Source organism: Bos javanicus, chromosome 21, assembly GCF_032452875.1.
Source record: "Bos javanicus breed banteng chromosome 21, ARS-OSU_banteng_1.0, whole genome shotgun sequence".
Lineage (NCBI taxonomy): Eukaryota > Metazoa > Chordata > Mammalia > Artiodactyla > Bovidae > Bos > Bos javanicus.
In genome coordinates, this window is record NC_083888.1 from 22212968 (window position 1) to 22232434 (window position 19467).

At 52.0% G+C, this 19467-nt stretch overlaps 1 protein-coding gene across 3 annotated transcripts in view; it reads left to right on the top strand.

The window, feature by feature from the left end:
• Window positions 1-16636: 16636 nt before the first annotated feature.
• PDE8A (phosphodiesterase 8A) overlaps window positions 16637-19467 on the top strand; it is a 147272-nt gene continuing 144441 nt past the window's right edge. Inside the window, exon 1 of one of the 3 annotated variants that reach the window (XM_061394006.1) lies at window positions 16637-17241. Coding sequence is in view for 2 of the 3 variants with exons in the window: in XM_061394005.1 (XP_061249989.1) it covers window positions 18180-18386 (207 nt within the window). In the remaining variant the exon portion in view is untranslated. Of the gene's footprint in view, window positions 17242-17476; window positions 18387-19467 lie in introns of those variants that run through there. The other 2 variants (XM_061394005.1, XM_061394004.1) reach the window with 2 other exon arrangements.

Sequence of the window (19467 nt, forward strand, 5' to 3'; positions counted from 1 at the left end):
GCTGGTGTTGCATATGTTGTAGGAAACATGGAAGATGAAGGGCTGAATATCTAGAGAGGTTGGATATTATAGAGCATTTCCCTCCCAAGGGCCATCTATTTTCTGGTTGTACCTCCAGAAGATTGTAGAGGCGACATTATGGGTCTGGACGGGGCTCAGGAAAAGAGCATGAAACAGGAGGGAAGGGGGCAGAGCACAACCTTTGAAAGAATGACATAGCACAAGCGCATAATGTAAACCGGTGAAAATCAGTTGGGTCCAAGATGACAAGTCAAATTCAAGTAAACCTTAATCCCCAATCTATAAACCAAAAGACACACCCAGAGGTGGCAGGACAGCTCTAAGGCACTGTCAGGAGACAGAGGAGTGGGTGGTTCCCCAATGGCTGCGCTGATCCTCCCACTCATTAGCATATAAATTAACCCTGGGCGCGCGCGCTTGCAAAATCTAGCCAGGCCCCATTCCATGGCTTGCACCCTGCAGAGTGTGCTTCTTTCTGAATCCTAAGCAATCTACCTCTTACCTATTGCTTTTGGCCGGGCTCAAGTCTTGGGAGAGAGAGCTGAAGGACAGGACGAAAAAGCAGTGGGAAAAATGTGGCAAGGAATCCCCTTCATAGCCTGCTGGAAAATCTGCTAAATATCTGACTGGTGCTCACAATTTCATTGGCCTGATCCTTGGCACAAAGAAGAGTAAGGACAGAAGAACCCCCACCGGCTTGGGTAACAGCTACTGGGGCTCAGCAGATAGTGCCTTTGGGACATACCAGAGAGCAGCCTCTCCAGAGTCCCTCAGTTTCGCCCACTGCCGCCCACCTGTTCTCCAATTGGGGGGGTGGGGGTGGGGGCTGGTTCGAGGAAACAAGAAACGAGAGATTGTAAAGGAATTAAGATTTTGTTAGGCATATATCCCTCCAGCTATAGGAGCGAGGACCTCCTACCTTAACCAGAGGTCTTCTGGAATCTGAGACTGAGCCGTGTGAGCTTTCTGCTGAGTTCGTTTTTCGGTGTTCCGGTTTCCAGCACGATAGGCCTCTTGTCACTTCCCTTGCACTGGGTTTTCTTTGCGTTCCGCTTCTACCGCCGGAGCTTTCGGAGCTTTCGCTGAGTTGGCTCCTGCTGTGCTTGGCCTCTTTGCGGCCCTGCTGAGGTTGCTTCAGTCAGGTTAAATCCGAGTCACGGCACCATAGATGTCAGGCGAGTGTATGCTCCTGGGTTCTGTCTCGTCACAACAAAGATGTGGAGTGACGGACATTAAAGCCCTCGGCGTGTCACAGCTCTCGGGTCTTGGACAGACCGTGTTATAGCTCTCAGGTCTCCAACGGACCGTGTTGTAGTTCTTAGACAAATCCGTGTTACAGCTACGTGTTACAATTCTATTTTATTTAGAAAATAGCAGGAAAATCCATCCTCGAGGCGTGAGGGCATGTCGACCCAAAGACACAAAGAGAAGAGTGCCCGTGTGTGTGTGGGAGGGAGGAAGGGAGGGAGGGAGGAAGAGAGAGAGCCCTTTGGCTCCTCTTTTTATATGTTTTTTTCCTCCCCCTGGGCCTGCCCTATGTAAATTGGGCTGGCCAGGAGTGTTGTTTGTTCTACCTGAGGTCCTCACTCTGGTCCTTGGACCTTCCTTTGTTCTATTTTTGCGGGCTTTTCCCTTCCTTGTCTTTTAGCCACCGCCACTCTGGAACTCCTGTTTCCTATTCTAACTGCCTAATACATAAGATAATAGTTACAGACATTCCTATTCCAGGAAGGAAGTAAATGGAACAGACATAGAAAGGAGTTCCTTGTCCTGATGAGTTTCAGAATTTGGCCCGGCAGAATCCCTTTCCCTGGTGGCTCAGATGGTAAATGTGGGAGACCTGGGTTGGGAAGGTTGATCCCTGGCTGGGAAGATCTTCTGGAGGATGGATTGGCAACCCACTCCAGTATTCCTGCATGGAGAATCCCATGGACAGAGGAGCCTCGAGGGCTACAGTCCATGGGGTCACCAAGATTCAGAAACGACTGAGCGACTAAGCACACAGCACAATAAAATACACCACCATTAGAAATGATGATCATAGACAATTTAATTACAGGGGAGGAGGAGCACTTTCATGATGTAATCAAATCCCACACCTGCAGAGGTTCTCCCACAGGAATGAGTTCTGAGCCCATGTTAGGCTCCCAACCTGAGGGTCTGGCATTGGGGGGAGGAGCCCCAAGAACATTTGGCTTTGATGGCCAGCTGGGTTTGAGTGCAGGAGCTCCATGGGACTGAGAGAGACAGACTCCATTCTTGAGGGCACGTACAAGGTTTCATGAGCAGTGAGGCCCAGGCCAGAAGAATGACTCCATTAGAGCATGAACCAGACCTACCTGCAGGTTTTGGAGGGTCTCCTGGAGGTGGGGGTCGGCTGTGGCCCACTGCAGGGGCAGGAACACCAGTGGTGGAGGCCCTGTGGTAAATTCCTCAGCTGAGCTCTCCTAGAGGTCACCGCTTTGGCACTGAGACCTGTCCCCTCCCCCCCACCCCCACCAAGCAGCCTGAAGGCTCCATTTCTGGGATGCCTCTGGCCTTCTTGGATTGGAAGAATCAGTATTGTCAAAATGACTATACTGCCCAAGGCAATCAAATTCAGTTCAATCTCTGTCAAATTACCAATGGCATTTTTTACAGAACTATAGCATTTTTTTTTAATTTGTATGAAAACACAAAAGACTCCAAATAGCCAAAGCAATACCAAGAGAGAAAAACAGAGCTGGAGGAATCAGTCTCCCTGACATCAGGCTATATTGCGAAACTATAGTCATCAAAAGAGTGTAGTATTGGCACAAAAATAGAAATACAGATCAATGGAACAAGATAGAAAGCCCAGAAATAAACCCATACACAGTGTGCATATGTGTGTGTGTGTGTGTGTGTGTGCTCAGTCATGTCTGACCCCCTGGACTGTAGCCTGCCAGGGTCCTCTGTCCATGGCATTCTCCAGACAAGAACACTGGAGTAGGTTGCCATTTCCTTCTCCAGGAGATCTTCCCAACCCAGGGACCGAACCCACGTCTCTTGTGTCTCCTGCACTGGCAAGCAGATTCTTTACCATTGCTTGTGGGAAACAATAACACTAGTGCATGGGTATTGTGAGGCTTAGATGCAAAATTTCAGTCCGAGGCCCAGCTCGGTGTGGCTAAGCTGGTGGTTCAGGCCTGGATCTCTCACGAGGTTGTGGTCAGACTGTTGGTTGGGGCTGCAGACCCTTGAAGGCCTGATCAGGTCTGGAGGGTGCATTTCTAAGATGGCGCCCTCCTAGGCTGTTGGTTAGAGGCCCCAGTTCCTCTGTACATGGGCCTCTCCTAGAGCCGCCTGAGTCTTCATCCCACCACGGGCTTCCCTGGAGGCTCAGGTGGTAAGTCTGCCTGCAATGCAGGAGACTCTGGTTTGATCCTTGGGTCTGAAACATCCCCTGGAAAAGGGAATGGCTACCCACTCCAGTATTCTTGCCTCAAGAATTCCATGGACAGTGGAGCCTGGGGGGGCTACACCCCACAGTGTCACAGAGTGTTGGACATGACTGAGTAACTCTTTCACCCTACCTCAGCTGGCTTCCTCCAGAGTGAGCTGTCCAAGGGACAGAGCGAGGTAGAAACCACAGTGACTTCATAGCTTAGAAGTCACCTGCTGACATTTCTGCAGTGTCCTGTCATCTTCACATCACAGCAGTACTTAACATGAGAGGGATCACACAAGGGTGCAGGTACAAGGAGGTGAGGGTCATCGGGTCATGTTGGGGGCTGGGAACTACGTGACCCCTCTGAGCCACCGAACCAGTCCTGGAGCACCCGTTGCTTCGCTTCTTGTTATTCAACATGAGAAGTCCTGTTATTATTGTGCTATTTAGAGGCCGAAGCATCCTGATAGCCTTTCTCCCAAATTCCTTTTTTGCTTAAAACAGCCAGTGTCGGATTCTGTGACTCACAACCTAAGCCCTTGGCAGATACAAGAGAGGAAACCTAGATCACCAGCCTTGTTTAGGGAAGAGGGAGAGGTGGGTTCCTAGGCTGCAGGCCCCCCTGTGGCCATCACTCCAAACCTCACAAATCTGACTTGGTCATCTAGGGTCTAAGAACAAGCACTGCAAGGGGAAAGAAAACTTGGCTTTTACATGCCTAAGTAGTCACAGTTAGGTGAGAATACAAAAGAAAGGGGCTTCCTTGGCAGTCCTGCAGTTAAGGGGCTTCCCAGGTGGCTCAGTGGTAAAGAACGCACCTGCAATGCAGGAGATGTAGATTTGATCTTTGGGTTGGAAAGATCCCCTGGAGAAGGGAATGGCAACCCACTCCAGTATTCTTGCCTGGAGAATACCTCGGACAGAGGAGCTTGGTGGGCTGCATTCCATGGAGTCGCAAAAGAGATGGGCACAACTGAGCAAGTAAACAATGACACCCAGTGGTTAAGACTCCGAGCTTCCACTGCAGGGGCCACAGGTTAGTTCCCTGGTAGGGAATTAAGATCCCATGTGCCACGTGGCACAGCCAAAAAAGAAAAGAAAATTGCTTGCTGTAATGATACAACTTTGGTGCTGCCTGCTTCTCCAGCTAGGTCTGTGACTAAGTCTCTGTGGAGGGGTGGAATCCTTCCCCTCCTTCTCTCCTGTCTGAGATTCCTTGCTCAACTTTGGAATGGAGCTGATTCCAGCAGAGACTTCCAGCTTCTGTCCTTTGGATGGCCAGAAACCAAGAGGATCTCAGAATTTGCCACCAAGAGCCAGGAGAACAGTAAATTTACACAAGTCTGGTCTCCTGGGCTTCCCTGATGGCTCAGATGGTAAAGAATCTGCCTGCAATGCAGGAGACCAGGTTTGATCCTGGGTCAGGATGATCCCCAGGAGAAGGGAATGGCAGCCCACTCCAGTATTTTTGCCTGGAGAATGCCATGGATGGAGGAGCCTGGCAGTCTATAGTCTACAGGGTCGAAAAGAGTTGGACACGACTGAAAGACTAACGCGAGGTTCTCCTCCTAAAGGTGGGCCAGAAATCAGGATTCCCTGAGCTCTTTGTATCCTTCATGTGGGTGCTGGCGGGCTCTCACTTTTCAGAAGGAAAAGGACTCTTTTTGAACTCTGATCCTCTGATCAGCTGCAGCTGGGAGCACAGTCATCGGGGGGGTCCATGGAGGCCGGCAGCACCCTCACTGCCAAGGTTACTAATTACGAGCTGGGAAAACATCCCGCCCCCATCCAGACTTCTGGACATGTTCTTCTGGGTCTCAAGGGCACACATGCAGAGGGGCAGGCTGCAGGGCGGGAGATTATCTAGGATCGTCTTTATCCAATCTTGTATTCCCCTCCCACTCAGAGAAGTTGTGAGTGACATGATGAAGCATTTCTTAGAAACAAGAACTGACCTCCATCATTGTAGTAAGGCTCAGACAGAGCAGGTAAGGTGGGGGAGGCTGCAGCAGCCTGGAGTCTGAACTCTGTCACACACAGTGTGGCCTTGGACAAGTCCCCTCTTGCCAACCCTGCTTCCTTCTTTGAAAAGAGAAGCCAAGTCAAAGAATGTTAGATCTAAAAAGGACAGGGAGAACTTCCCTGGTGGTCCAGTGATTAGGAATCCGCCTGCCAGTGCAGGGTACTCGGGTTCAATCCCTGGTCCAGGGAAGATCCCAATGCTGCGGGACAACTAGGCTCATGGGCCACAGCTGCTGAGTCTGCACGCCCAGGGTCTGGGGAGGATGGATACGTGTCTGTGTACGGCTGAGTCCCTTAGCTGTTTACCTGAAACTATCACAGCATTGTTAATCGATTATACCTCAATACAAAATAAAATGTTTGAAAAAAAAAAAGAGGGATTTCCCTGGTGCTTCAGGGGCTAAGACTCTGCGTTCCCAGTGCAGGGGCCCAGGTTTGATCCCTTGTCAGGGAACTAGATCTATCATGCTACTGCCAAGACCCAGAGCAGCCAAATAGATATTTTTTTAAAAAAGAAAAGCCCGCACAGCACTACTAGAGAGTGGCTGCTACTCGCTGCAACTAGAGAAAGACCACAGGCAGCAACAAAGACCCAGCGCAGTCATAAATACATAAATTTTTTTTTAATTAAAAAAAAAGTAAAAGAACAGGGAAATTCAACTGGTGGCCTTGTATGTCAGGTAGAGGGCTTTGGGCTGCAGATGACAGGAGACCCAACTGAAAGTGGCTCACACAATGAAACTTTTACACCACGTAACAAGGAGTTCAGATGCTGCGCAGGTCTCTGATGCCCCGGGGACAGTGACGGCACAGTTTCGGTCCATCTTTCCGTGCCACCATTCTCAGGCGTTGGAGGCTGTCCCCTCACGGGGGCCAGGTAGCTGAAATGGCTCCGAGCATCCTTTTCTCACCCAGTCATTCCAGAGGAAGAAAGCAACCAATCTCTCTCTCTCTCTTGTTTTTTGGATATGGATCATTTTTAAAGTCTATTGGATTCGTTACAATATTGCTTCTATTTTATGTTTTGTTTTTTGGCCTCGAGGCATGTGGGAGCTTAGCTGCCCAACCAGGGACCAAGCCTGCACCGCATACATTGGAGGGTGAAGTCTTAACGACTAGACCACCTGGGAAGTTCCCACGTGTCTTTGTTGTGTTTCTGTTTCAGTGAGCACACCTTCCCAGAGACCCCTCTCCACACCCCCCACACCCCCAGAGCACCCCAGACGTCGCATGGGCCAGGGGTATGTCACATGCTCATGACCAGACCAATCTCTGATGTGGGGAAAGGCATGACCACGATTGGCTGGAACCAATCAAGCATCACCCCATGGACTGGGAAGGACCTGGGAAGCAGGTGAGAGGGGGACAGCTACCTGTCGGGGAGGAAACAAACCTTGTCTGCCATGGCTGGGCTCCTCCTTTTATAGATAGGGACCTGAGAGTGAGGGGGGCCTTTCTCCAGTCCATGGCCTTTCTCCACCAGGAGTTGGTGGCAGTCAGGGGTGAATGTAATTCTGACTCTCAGACAAACTATTTCATCACAAGCTGTTGGTTCCAGCCTGGGTGATCTCAAGTCTGGAACTACACATCTGATTCTCTGAGAAAATATTTTTTCTCTGGAGTCACCGCAAGTCCATGGTCATCCTGGGACATAATTCTTCTGTGTTAACTCAAGCCCTTGAAATGTGTCTGCCTCCAAATTCAGTATAACCTTAATGAGAAGTTGCTGTAGCACAGTGGTTAAAAGCTCCAAAGGCAGAGCAAGCAAGATTAAACCCCATCTTCCTCTGTCTTATCTGCTATTTCCTAAGCCAGCAGACTACCCTGGCAGCCACTGGGAGTAACACCTTCTGCCAATGAGAGCAGCGGTTCATAACAGTCACCCCATCGGTGATTACATCCATCAGTGGCCAACCAGGAAATTACAAACCTCTCGAGATATCTCAGGCAAAGGTAACAATTTAATGAGGGGAATGGGCCAACAGGTGTTGAAAGAGCTGGAGACATAGAAACGTGACAAGGGTGTTTCCCAGGGGTCAAGAAGCTGCTTGGCTCCAGGAGGACACACACCTCGCTGCTGAGCTGCTAGAGGTCCTGCCCCCTATGCTCACCCCACCCCCCACTACTGCTGCCACCAACCCAGCCACAGCCACTGCCACGATGCTGCCAGAGCCAGACTGGCTTTTCCCTTCCTCCTGCCCGCTGATCCCTTCCCTGGTGGTTCTGATGAAAAGAATCTGCTTGCAATGCAGGAGACCCAGGTTCGACCCCTGGGTCAGGAAGATCCCCTGGAGAAGAGAATGGCTATCCACTTCAGTATCCTGGCCTAGAGAATGCCATGGACTGTACAGTCCATGGGGTCACAAAGAGTTGGACACGACTGAGAGACTTTCACTCACTCACTCATTCACTCACTACTATATATCCTGTATATGACTTTCTGACTCATCCTTGTAGCTCAGATAGGACATTTTTAGTTGCAAGAGACCAAAATTTTAGACCCACAAAGAGGCTTAATCAAAAGCAGCAGTTGTTAAAGCTGAAAAGTCCAAATGTAGTTCTAACTTTAGGTATGGCTTGATCAGGGGTTCAACCAATAACACTGACACTCATTAACTCTGGATTGGATCATGTGCCTATTTCTAGATTAATTTCTATAGCCAGGGATGTGGTGCATCCTAAATATTCCACCCAAATAGCTTGAGGTTATACTAGAGGTGAAAATGAGGTAGCTTCAAGGATGAATGCTGGAGAAGACTCTTGAGAGTCCCTTGGACTGCAAGAAGATCCAACCAGTCCATCCTAAAGGAGATCAGTCCTGAGTGTTCATTGGAAGGACTGATGCTGAAGCTGAAACTCCAATACTTTGGCCACCTGATGTGAAGAAATGACTCATTGGAAATGACCCTGATGCTGGGAAAGATTGAAGGCAGGAGGAGAAGGGGACGACAGAGGATGAGATGGCTGGATGGCATCACTGACTCAATGGACATGAGTTTGAGCAGGCTCTGGGAGATGGTGAAGGACAGGGAAACCTGGTGTGGTGCAGTCCATGGTGTCACAAAGAGTTGGACACAACTGAGCGACTGAACAATAAGGATAAATGGGTACTGGGCATGGAGAATAGCTATCTAGTCATATTTCAGCTTAGGGAAAACATCCTGGTGCTCACCCTCCTCTATCCGAGGTTAAGTCATTTCCTGCTGTGATACACTCTCAGAGCTCCTCGTGCGTCACAGCACTCATCAACTTATAATTATACTCTTACGAAGTTGAACGACGCCTGCCTTATGAGCAGCTTATGAGCTCCATTAATAGGCAGGGGCTATGTTGCCATCGCTGTGTCCCCAGTATCCAGCCTAGTGCCTACACGTGCTAGACACTTAAGAGAGACTGTGCACGAGGGGATAAAGATAAATCCGGGACCCTGGTTATGATAATCAGACTCCGCCTGTCACCTTGACTTTTTCAAGCTACACTTGCCTGTTAGGCTAGAGTCTTCCCCCTTGGAAGCCTTCTCTCCCCTGCAGGCAGGCCTGGGAACACTTACATAGGACACACCTCCCCAGGGAAGCGAATGACAATTTTCCCATGGAACCTGGGAGGCCTGAGACCCAGAACTCTGGGCTGGTGATTCAGGCAACTCGATGAATCAGGAGAGGAGCCAGCGGAAAAAGGAGGGTTACTCTGGATTAAGGGCTTTAAGAGGAGTGATTCACGATCATCGCGGCTGACATTTCAAAAGCCCCAAATACTTTTGGTAAACAGTGTGCTGCCCTGCATTTCATCTCCCATTTATCCTGGTAGTGAAGCAGCCTGTATTTGCTCTGGGATGTATCATATTTCACTTTCTGCCTCTCGAGTATCCATGATGTTCAGCTCCTCAGTTTCCCATATGTAGCTTATTTATCAGGGCTGCCTTGGTGGCTCAGCAGTAGAGAATCTGCCTGCTAATGCAGAAGATGTGGGTTCCATCCCTGGGTCTGAAAGATACCCTGGAGAAGGAAATGTCAGCCACTCCAGTATGTCCATGGGAAAGCCCATGGACAGAGGAGCCTGGCAGGCTACAGTTCATGGGCCCGGACAAGACTTAGCAACTAAATAACAAGAACAACAACTTATTAAAAATAAGCCAAAGCTTATTTTTGTGGAAATGCTGGCACAGTAGGGACAGGTTGGGCTTTGGCGTCAGCTCGGGCAGCCTCGTTCTGCTGTCTGGTGTCTGTGTGACCTAGGATAGGTTATTTAACCTCTCTGAGCCTCCCTGTCCCCCCCAGTAGATAACATTAACCTCATGGGGCTTTGGGGAGATGTAGATGGTGATGCTTCTATGTAGGGCAGGCTCCAGGTTTAGCTGATGCTGCGGCAGGTTGACGGAAGCGGTGGGAAGGAGCAAACTGTCTGGTGAGGGTGGAGCACAGGGCAAGTCACCAGGCTCTGGGGTCTCCCTGCACTACCCAGGCACGGGTGTGAGTCTGAGTCCCCAAGAGGAAGTCTGTGGACTGACGCTGGAAGAGTTGCAAAAGTAGCCATAGATGTTTTGCCCAAAGTTTTCACTTTCGTCTCAGGTTTAAAGGATTTGTTAACAAAAGAAGCCACTCATTATATACAAATAAATAATACATATATTTATTAGAGAATTATCTAACTTACTTTCAATATACTAACATTAAAAGAAAAGAGAAATATAAAAAGCAGAGGACACATCATCAAACTGGGTTTTGACCAACATCCAGACTTAAACAGCGCTGGCAAGTCCCTTGTCAGCACATCTGAAGCCCAGGTCCCAGGCAGCACGTCTGCTCCGTGGTAAGACTTCAAAGATTGCAGTTCTGGGTTCCTGCTTATAATCCCAGGACTCAAACTGATATCATCATCAGTGACCAAATCGCAAGCCTGGTTTCATTTTAATGCTGTTTGTTTTGTCTTGTAAAACTTGGAATGTTGTTAAGCCTGGGGCTTGGTTGGCCAGGTCCCCTCCAGGGGCTCACTAATCTCAAAATGCTTCCCCCAGGTTATCTATGGTGCTGCAAGTCTTGCACTCACAGCAGGCAGTCACTCACAGTCAGGGCAGTGTCCAGGCAGGTTAGAAGCAAGGGTCAGAGGCCTGCTCTGCTTTGCTTCCTAAGCCTAAACAAAATGATTTATTTAATTTCCCTAACAATAGACAATGTGTAAACAAGCGGGTGTGACTGTGTTCCAGTAAAACTTCATATATGGATGCAGATATTTGAATGTCATAGAATTTTCAAATGTTAATATATATATGTGTGTGTGTGTGTTTAGTCATGAAGTCATATCTGACTCTTTGTGACCCCATGGAGCCCACCAGGGTTCTCTGTCCATGGGATTTTCCAGGCAAGAATACTGGAGCAAGTTGCCATTTCATTCTCTAGGGGATCTTCCCTACCCAGGGACTGAACCCCAGTGTCCTGCCTTGCCGGCGGATTCCTTACTGCTGAGCCATCAAGGAAGCCTGGAAGGGCTCTTTGCCCAGATATAAACTCTGCAAGACACAGGGCACAGACAGCATGGCTTTCGGGCCTAGGAGACAATGTGAGACATTGTGTGTGTGTTTATATGTGCACGTGTGTGAGTGCATACATGTGTATGAAGGAGGTGTAAGATGATCAACCAGCCTGGTTTGCCTGGATTGCGGGTTTCCAGGGTGCAGGACTTTCAGTGTTCAAACCAGCAGAGTCTTGGGCAAACTGATACATGGCTGGTGACCCTGTAAGTGTGTCCTTTTTCCCCAGTGTGTGCCTGGAGCGCAGTGCCCTGAGGAGCTTCAGTGCCCTGAGGACCCCAGAGCCTCAGCTCTCACAGCATCAGGAGTCTGTGCCAGAGGCCCTGCAGTTACCATGGTACAGGGGTACCAGCAACGAGAGGATGGTGGGTGATCTCACTACCTTCCCTCAGACCCACCTTCAGACACTCCCAGAAGTAACTGGGGGAAACGTGGCTGGAGGCCTGCCTTAGTAGAGGGGAAAGAGCCAGCAAAACGTGGGTTATGACCACCATGGTGACCCAGGTGAAGTCTGGGGAAACCTGGGTTCCATTTTGTCATTGTATTTTCTGACGGGCCATTGACAGTCTAGAGTATCAGTCTTTTACTTAGTTAAGTTATGTATTTATTTGTGGCTGCGCTGGTTCTTTGCGTCTTTGCTCGGGCTTTCTCTAGTTGCAGTGATGGAGGGTTACTCTTTGTTTGGCGTGTGGGCTTCTCTTGTTGTGGGCAGGCTTCAGAAGCCGTGGCACACTGGCTCAGGAGTTGTGGCGCACGGCCTTAGTTGCTCCACAGCATGTGGAATCTTCCCGGACCAGGGATCGAGCCAGTGTCTGCTGCACGGGCAGGTGGATTCTTAACCACTGGATCACCAGGGAAGTCCTCCCGGTCCCTTTTAGATCTAACATTTTGTGATTCAGCTTCTCATTTCAAAGAAGGGAAGTCTCACTTATTTACTTCTAATCTCGTCACTTTAGAGAAATCTTTCATCTTAATAACTCTTGCATTGATTACTGAGTATCTTACATATAAAGCTATATTGTCCACCATTAATGATCAATTTTCTCTCCAGTCCAAATATCTGTGCTGTCATTTCTAAGCTGTACCTCATTGCATTTCTCAGACCATCTAGACAACACTAGGTAACAGTAGCAAGGGTGGTTGCCCTTTGTTTTATTTCTGAATCCATTAATTATGCTCCAGTCAAGTGCTTTTTGGTCTTGGGACTCTCTTTAGAGTAGACCTGCTGTGTCCCAGCCCTGGGGAGTATTCTAGGGCTTCACTATTAAATGTCTTGAAAGCTCTTAGCTGGAAATAAATACACTTAATTGTATTAAAGAAGCATCCTTCTGTTTTTCATAGCCTTTATAGAGGATAGGTATTGGGTTATTAAAGACCTGCATCAGCCCTCGCTCTAAAAAGCCTCAGTGCCTTTGGAATAAATGAGGTCACACACGTGGTGTGCTTGGCAGAAATCCTAACACAGTCTGGCTGCCTAGTATCATCAGGGTCCCATCTCAGGGCTGTCTGGACACACTGCTCTCCTCCTCTAGGCTGGGGGACCCTGTGTTGCTCCCCTACTCCTGCTCTCACAAAGGGGAAGCCAACAGTTATCCAACCCCTGTGGCCTGCTTCTTGAGGTGACCATTCCTGAGGCAACCTGAGGCCTGTCCCACCTGCCAGGGAGGTAGGGTGAGGCCAGAGGCTGAGCCGGGCTGGGGTGCTGGGTCCAGGGCAGATGGAGACAAGGACTGTTGTTGTGAAATAACAGCAGGACCTTCAGGGAAGGCCCTGTGAATTTTTCCTGAGACACCACCTTCTTTGCTGGCACTACCCTGTGCTTCTTTCCCCTGCACACACCTGAACAAAGCACTTCTCAGAGGAGGGAGGCAGAACCAGCTGCAGAACTTGTGGGGCCCAGTGTGACAGGAAAATATGGGGCTTCTTGTTCAACACTTGTTAGGAATTTCAAGATGGTTGAGCATCAACCAAGACTGGGGCCTCTCTAAGCATAGGGTCCTGAGGGTAGGGAACCTACCAAATTAGGAACCTCGGACAAGGAACTTACTCTGCAGTGGAAACCGACAGTGTCATTGTGGGGCTGGGAAGGTAGAGATGGGAGTTCCGAAAGGTCATGTTTTCAGCATCACAAGAAATTATGTCGAGAGTCGAGCAGTCAGGACTGTGAGATGGTCCTAATGGCATCTGAGGCCCTGATCTGCGCTCCCTTTCTCTTCCTGTATTCTGAGGAAATGAAGCAAGAAGTACCTGGGTTCGATCCCTGGGTTGGGAAGATCCCCTGGAGAAGGGAATGGCAACGCACTCCAGTATTCTGGCCTGGAGAATCCCATGGACAGAGGAGCCTGGTGGTTTATAGTCTATGGGTTCACAAAGAGTCGGACACAACTGAGCAACTAACACTGGCTGAACTGGCAGAGTGTGGCTCTGACCTTTACAACCAGATACAGCAGTGTTTGGAATCTGAGACTGTTTCTAGTAGGTGGGAGAGGTGTGACCCCCTGACCTAGTGGGAGAGTGTGGTTGGAGTCAAGGGTGGCGGGGAGCCAGCACTGGAGGCAGAGCCCCCTTGTTGGGGAGTCTGAGATGGCAGGAGCGAATATGGTCATTCTGAGAAAGGGGTGCATAGTGGGTGGTCAGTTCTAAGCTCCAGGAGAATCCTGAGTACCAAGGTCCAGAGCCAGAGGAGAGAAGTGCTGGGGCGCGCCTGGGTTGTGGAGTCAGAGGACAGCATCCGGGGGCTTCTCTCTGCCGTCCTCACCTATGGGAACTGCTGCTCTCTCCTTGCAGTTCTGGCCTTCAGGGTGGATCACCCAGTCCCTTACCCGAGAAAGGCAGGAACATTCAAACACAGTACTCAGGGCTTGGGAGTACGGAGAGAGATGAATGTAAGCCGGCCAGGGGCCTGGAAAGGATGATCAACAGAAGTTTTGTATCTGGGGTGGCTAGATCCTCCCTACCCAGGTGCAGAGGGTGTGGCTAAAGGGTTCCCCCTTTCAATCGCACAGCTAGCCCAGCTCTATGTTTTCATTTCCTTCCATCCCTTCTGGAGCTGGGATGGGATGAGAGGGTACATACCTTTTCACCAAACAAGTCAACTTTTAGGAGTCCATCTTAACAGAAAAAGATGCATTCGAGGATGTTCACTGCAGCCCTGCTTGTGATATTCTAATAGCTGTGTGTGTGTGCGTGTGTGTGTGTGCGTGTGTGTGTGTGTGTGTGATTATTTAACATAGAAACAGGTCTGGTAGCATATGGTCCAAACTGTTGACAATAGTTACCTCTACGGAAGGAAGGGAGTGGGGAAGGAAGAAAGGCTTTCCTTTGCCTCTGCACATTTTATATACTTCTGCTGTTTAATTATTTTTTTTTACTATTTTTCTAGCACATATGAACGTGATTTAAGAAGATTTAAAAATCACATTGTACAAAACCTTGCAATTTAGAGAGATGAACCGAAGTCTGACACCACAGATGTATAGTGGTATGGATCCTCTGGGTAATTTTATTTCCTCCAGCAGTTTTTGGCAGTCTAGGGGCAGGCCTGCAGGAAGATGGTGTTGAAAGGACCCAGGAGAAGCTGGCAAAAGCTAAGACACAGGCGCTCAGTAATTATTCTGGGCATCTGACATCAGTTAGCCTATTTAATCCCTGAAGGGTAGATATCATTAATCCTAGATTTACAGTGAAGGAAAGTGGCTTGGAGAGAGGGCGTGTGGCAGGACTGGGATTCGCACCTCAGGGTGTGGGATCTCTCCCGCTCTTGGCTGCTTCCAGCCCAGTTCAGGGGAGGCAAGGAGAGGAGCGGAACACTGGGTGCCATGGCTGCCAGGAGCAGCCTTTGAATGCTGACTCCCGGGGGAGGAAATAAAGCCGGAGGGAGCACCAGTTGTAAAGAAAAGGATCAGCTTACGAGTGAGAGGCGAGGGAAATAAGCTGGTTTGGGTTTCACATAGAATAAAGCTGCGTGGAACGCTGCATCTTCATGTCTCTCATGAACTGGGGAGGGGGTCGGAGGACTGAGGAGTCTCCTGGAAATGGCCTGTGTGTTGGGGGGGTGGGAGTGGGGGTGCCAGGCTGGCCTCTGTCCCTTGGCTGAGTCCTTTCCCAGTCCCGTTGACCTCATGCAGAATAAGAACTGAAGTCGACATTCATTGACAAGTTTGAGCCTGGTGGGGGGTCAAGCAGTCCTGTTTGGGGGTCCCTGCAGTTGTGGGGGAGAATGGATTGGGGTGGTGGGGGAGTATGTTCTCCTGCATGCCACCAACTTCCAGGTACCCACATGGCTGGGGGTGCTTCTCCTGTAGCAGGAGTGGGGTTGTGTGTGAGCTCTCTCCACACACATCCACATGGAGGGATTCTTCACAGGGGCTCAGGAGTCCTGGGTGAGCCAGTGAGTGGCACATGCCAGTGAGGTTTGGGTTAGTTCTGTCACCGTGACTCCTTTTGTGTCCCTTGTCACTGAGGTCTGGGGAAACTGGGTAGAGAAGTGTTCAGGGACTTTGAGGTTCAGATGATGGCCAGGGAAGGAGGGCTGTGGTGGAATTGATGCTAGGCAGTCGAAGCTGAGGTGAGGGGGGAAGCTGTGACTTCCTGGAGTGTTCCAGACTGAGTTCCAGAGTATGGATGAAAGTGAGTGGGGGGTTGCTCCTTGTGACCCCAGAAGTAGGCAAATGTCTCCCACCATTCCTGCCTTCTCCTACTTCATTCTTGGTTTTAGGTCTCTAAGTTTAGCATTCCTAAATTGCAGACCTGGAAATCAGTTAATGTGGCTATGCAACAGTTCTCTGAGAACAGAGGGTAAGTGACCAGCTCAGGACAGCACAGGGCAGCGCAGGAGGCCAGCTATGGATAATGGGATCAGGGTCAGCTGGGGGTAAGTGTCCTCACCCGTAATTAGAGCAGGGCTCAAGGATTTCCAGAGAGAGGCCAGGACAACAATGTCCTGTATTAGAAGGTGGGCCCAGGAGGCACCCTGGAGTGCTGGAAGGAGGCAAGGTCAGTGCTGGTAGTCATCAAGGCCAGACTTCTCAGTGAGGCAGGGCAGGGAGGACAGAGGATTTGAGACAGACTTTCAAACTCTGTGATGGTTGAAAGCATTTTCTTCACCAATTACGCTTTATTTAGAAGAGTCAGGTTCTGCCTGGAAAAATTACCTTCTAAATCCAGGAGCACTGAGGCAGAAAATACTGCAGTTTTGGTAGAATTACTGGTGATAGTAAAAATCATCCCTTGTGTCTTTTAAGACATCGTCATTAAGCCGTTGGTACTTTTATAAGGCAGGGAGGGTATTATGATTATTGCTAAATGTGCTTGAACTTGATAATGTAAATCATGTGCCAGTGGATTGGGCCAGCTAGGCTAATAAAGAGGGCCGATAGCGGTAGCGGGTAGCGGGAAGCTGCTCCCCGGTTACCGGGCCTTTCTGCTCGGCTGCCCTCGGGGAACTGCCCGGTGCCCACCTCAGGCCCTAAAGATCCCTGCTGGAGGGGGCACGGGGGCTGTGGATCTTCGGTTCCCTGGTACCCTGAAGCCTGAGCCGCCGCAGGGTACCCGGCGCTGGAGCAGGGACTCCAGCCCGGAATACCCCTCCAGGTCTTCAGAGTAGCCGGGACCAAGGCGGGAGTGGGCGGCACCTCAGGGTCGTTCCAGGGCCGCGCTAGGAAAGGTGTGGACGGCGGCAGAGGAAAGGGACTAGCCGTGCTGTGCTGGGGTCTCGGCTGACCGCGAGCCGCAGGGATGGAGGGGCGGGAGTGAGGGTGGGTCCGAGGTGGGCAACTCCAGGGTACGTGATGCACACCCAGGGGTGCCACCCTCCAGTTTATCGTGGGAGGAGACCCAGCACAGAGAGGCTAAGGGATTCGCCCAAGGTCACACAGTGAGCGGGTGGCGATGTGTGTGGGGTGCCCTTCTGCCAACGCATCTGGCGTCATCACAGGCCTCCTCTGGTTAAGGACGAGTAGGAGGGCATCCCCAGCCTGCCACGAAATGTGGCTTCTTGTCATCCCAGCCTCCCAGTCGCCGGTGTAGGCGGGCCTAGGGCTCCAGGTCTTGGCGCGCGAGGACACGGACTGAGCCCGAGTCAGTAACACCCGTCACCGCCCCCGCCCTCCTGGCTCTTGAATGGCTCAGTGACAGGGCCCTGACCGAAGTCACACAGCTGCTAAGTTCCGAAGCCGGGATTCGAACCCTGCGGTATGGGTTTTAGTGGCCTCAGGCCGGAGATCAAGACCACTGGCTCGGGGGTGACCACGTGCAGCCATGGGTAAGTCGTTTTCCCTCTGGCAGCCTGGCCGCGCGCCCCTCCCGTCGTGGCCGCGCATGCTCCGTGGCGGGCGGAGCCGGGAGGCGGCGGCGGGCACCCCAGCTGCTTTGCATTGACGCCAGCACCCGCTGGAGGTCACCGCTGGGGGCTGGGCGCGGCGTGCTGCCGGCAAGACCCGGCCCGGAATGCGGAGCCGGAGCCGCGCCGCCCGCAGCTCCTGGGCGAGCGCCGCCGCTTCAGCGCTTCTCGACGGCGCGGCCTCAGGTCCGCGTCCCTCCGTCCCTCCCGGGGTGGACGCGGCCTTGCTGTCCCGACGGGATTCTTCCGGCCCGCACCGCTCAACCGCCAGAGATCTAGTCTAGGTTTCTCCGCCACCAGCCCTCGGACCAAGGGCATTTATCCGTGGGGCGGCCGGCGGAGGGACGTGGGAGCCCGGGGCCTCTGGAGGTGCCGGCCACAGCGCCTCCGGAGCCGGAGCGGGCGTAGCCGGGAGCACACCTCCCCCGGGGGGTCGCGCCGCCTCACGGCGAGGGCGGCGTCGCTCGCTCGGCGGGGACTTGTCGGCTCTCGGGCCGGGAGAGCGCAAATCTCCTCCCCCGAAATTCCCCGGAAGCGCGGCGCGGCCGAGGCGAGCGCGGCGATGTGAGGGAAGACGGCCGGCGGCTCCCTCCTCTGGAAGGGCATGTTCGGAGGGGCGGCCGCGGTGCGCTGCCCGCCCCACCGCCCCCTCCCCGCCGCCGCAGCCGCCTCCGCCGCCGCCGCGCCCGCACCGCGATAAAAGGGGCGGCCGCACTTCCTGACGGGAGACCCGCGCTCGCCGCCGCCGCCCGCCCAGGCGGAGATGACACGGCGCACGCGGCGGCCCCGAGGCGCCGGGCGGGCCGTTTACTGACCGGATCGCGGCTGCCCGCCAGCGTGTCCGCGGCGCTGCCGCCAGCATGGGCTGCGCCCCGAGCATCCACATTTCCGAGAGCCGTGGGGTGTACCCCGGCGGCAAGGAGGCCGAGGACGTGCCGGGCCCCGCGGCGGCGCCGCTCCCGCCCGGCGGGCCGAGCCTCCCACCCGGCCAGAAGACGGCCGCCTCGACCCGGGCCCCCGGCTACAGCCTCGCAGAGTCCGAGCCTCGCGGAGGCAACGGCAGCAAGGTAAAGGGGCGCCGGGCGGGCGGGCGGCTCCGGGACTGCGGTCCGCGGTGAAACTCGGGCCCCGCGGGGCGGCAGCCTTCCCGCAGGGCCGGGCGGGGCTCCGTCCTCGGCCGCGTTGCCCTCTCGCTCGGCTTTGACGGACGCCCGCGGACTGTCCTGGCCCGGGCGGCGCCGGGAGGAGGACCGACCCCGGTCCTGGGGGCCCCCCTTAGCCGAGTTGTGAGGAGGACGCTCCCTGAACCGCGGCGTCGGTTCCTGGGGCACGTCTGTCGTGCCGTCTTGTGAACTTGACCGAGGCGCTTGAATCCATTCCCTACCGGACAGCGGGTGCGGAGGACGCCCCCCGCCCCGGATATTCTGGCGCGACCCTGAACGTTCAGTCAGTGTGAACTTTGTTCTTCTGGTTCTCCCGGTGGAAGGGAAGGGCGGCCAGCCTGCGAAGCCGGGGTACTGGACCCTGCCGCCCAGTTGTGTTTTCCCGGTTTGGGCTTTGCGCAAGCCTGCAGTTGCAGTTTTCCATTTTCTTTGAACTATTTAAAATGTAATCTGGAATATCAGCTTTGCTTCATTGCACATGTATTTGAGGTGCCCGTTTATTAGCATACATGTTGTTCTTAAAGCCTGTGTAATTAGAAAATACTATCAGAAACGCAGTTTTTGAAGCATTCAGCAGAACGAAGTTAATTTATCAACCAGTCTTACTGGGACATTTGGTAACTTTTTTAAATTGCGTGTCTTCTCCAGCGCCTGTTGCCTTGACTGTGTTTTGCCAAAGTTTCTGGGCTTCGTCTTTGTTAAGGTTTTCTAAAGGAAAGGTGTTTTTCCTTTTTTAAAAAAGGAAAAAAAGTTCGTGAAGACAGACTGCAGACGCTTTCTGGTTCTCTGATTTGAAATTTTAGAGCTGGAATTCATGCTTTTGTTTATGTATTAATCTAGGGGGAAATATTCCTGTATGCACGGCTATATAGATTGTTGAGGCTCATCAGTCTCTTTGCTGCTGTGTTTTAAGAGTAATTTGTAGAATTGTCTTGATTTTCTTGCTTACTGCTAGATCTTCCAGTTAGAGGGTTAGAAATTGGTT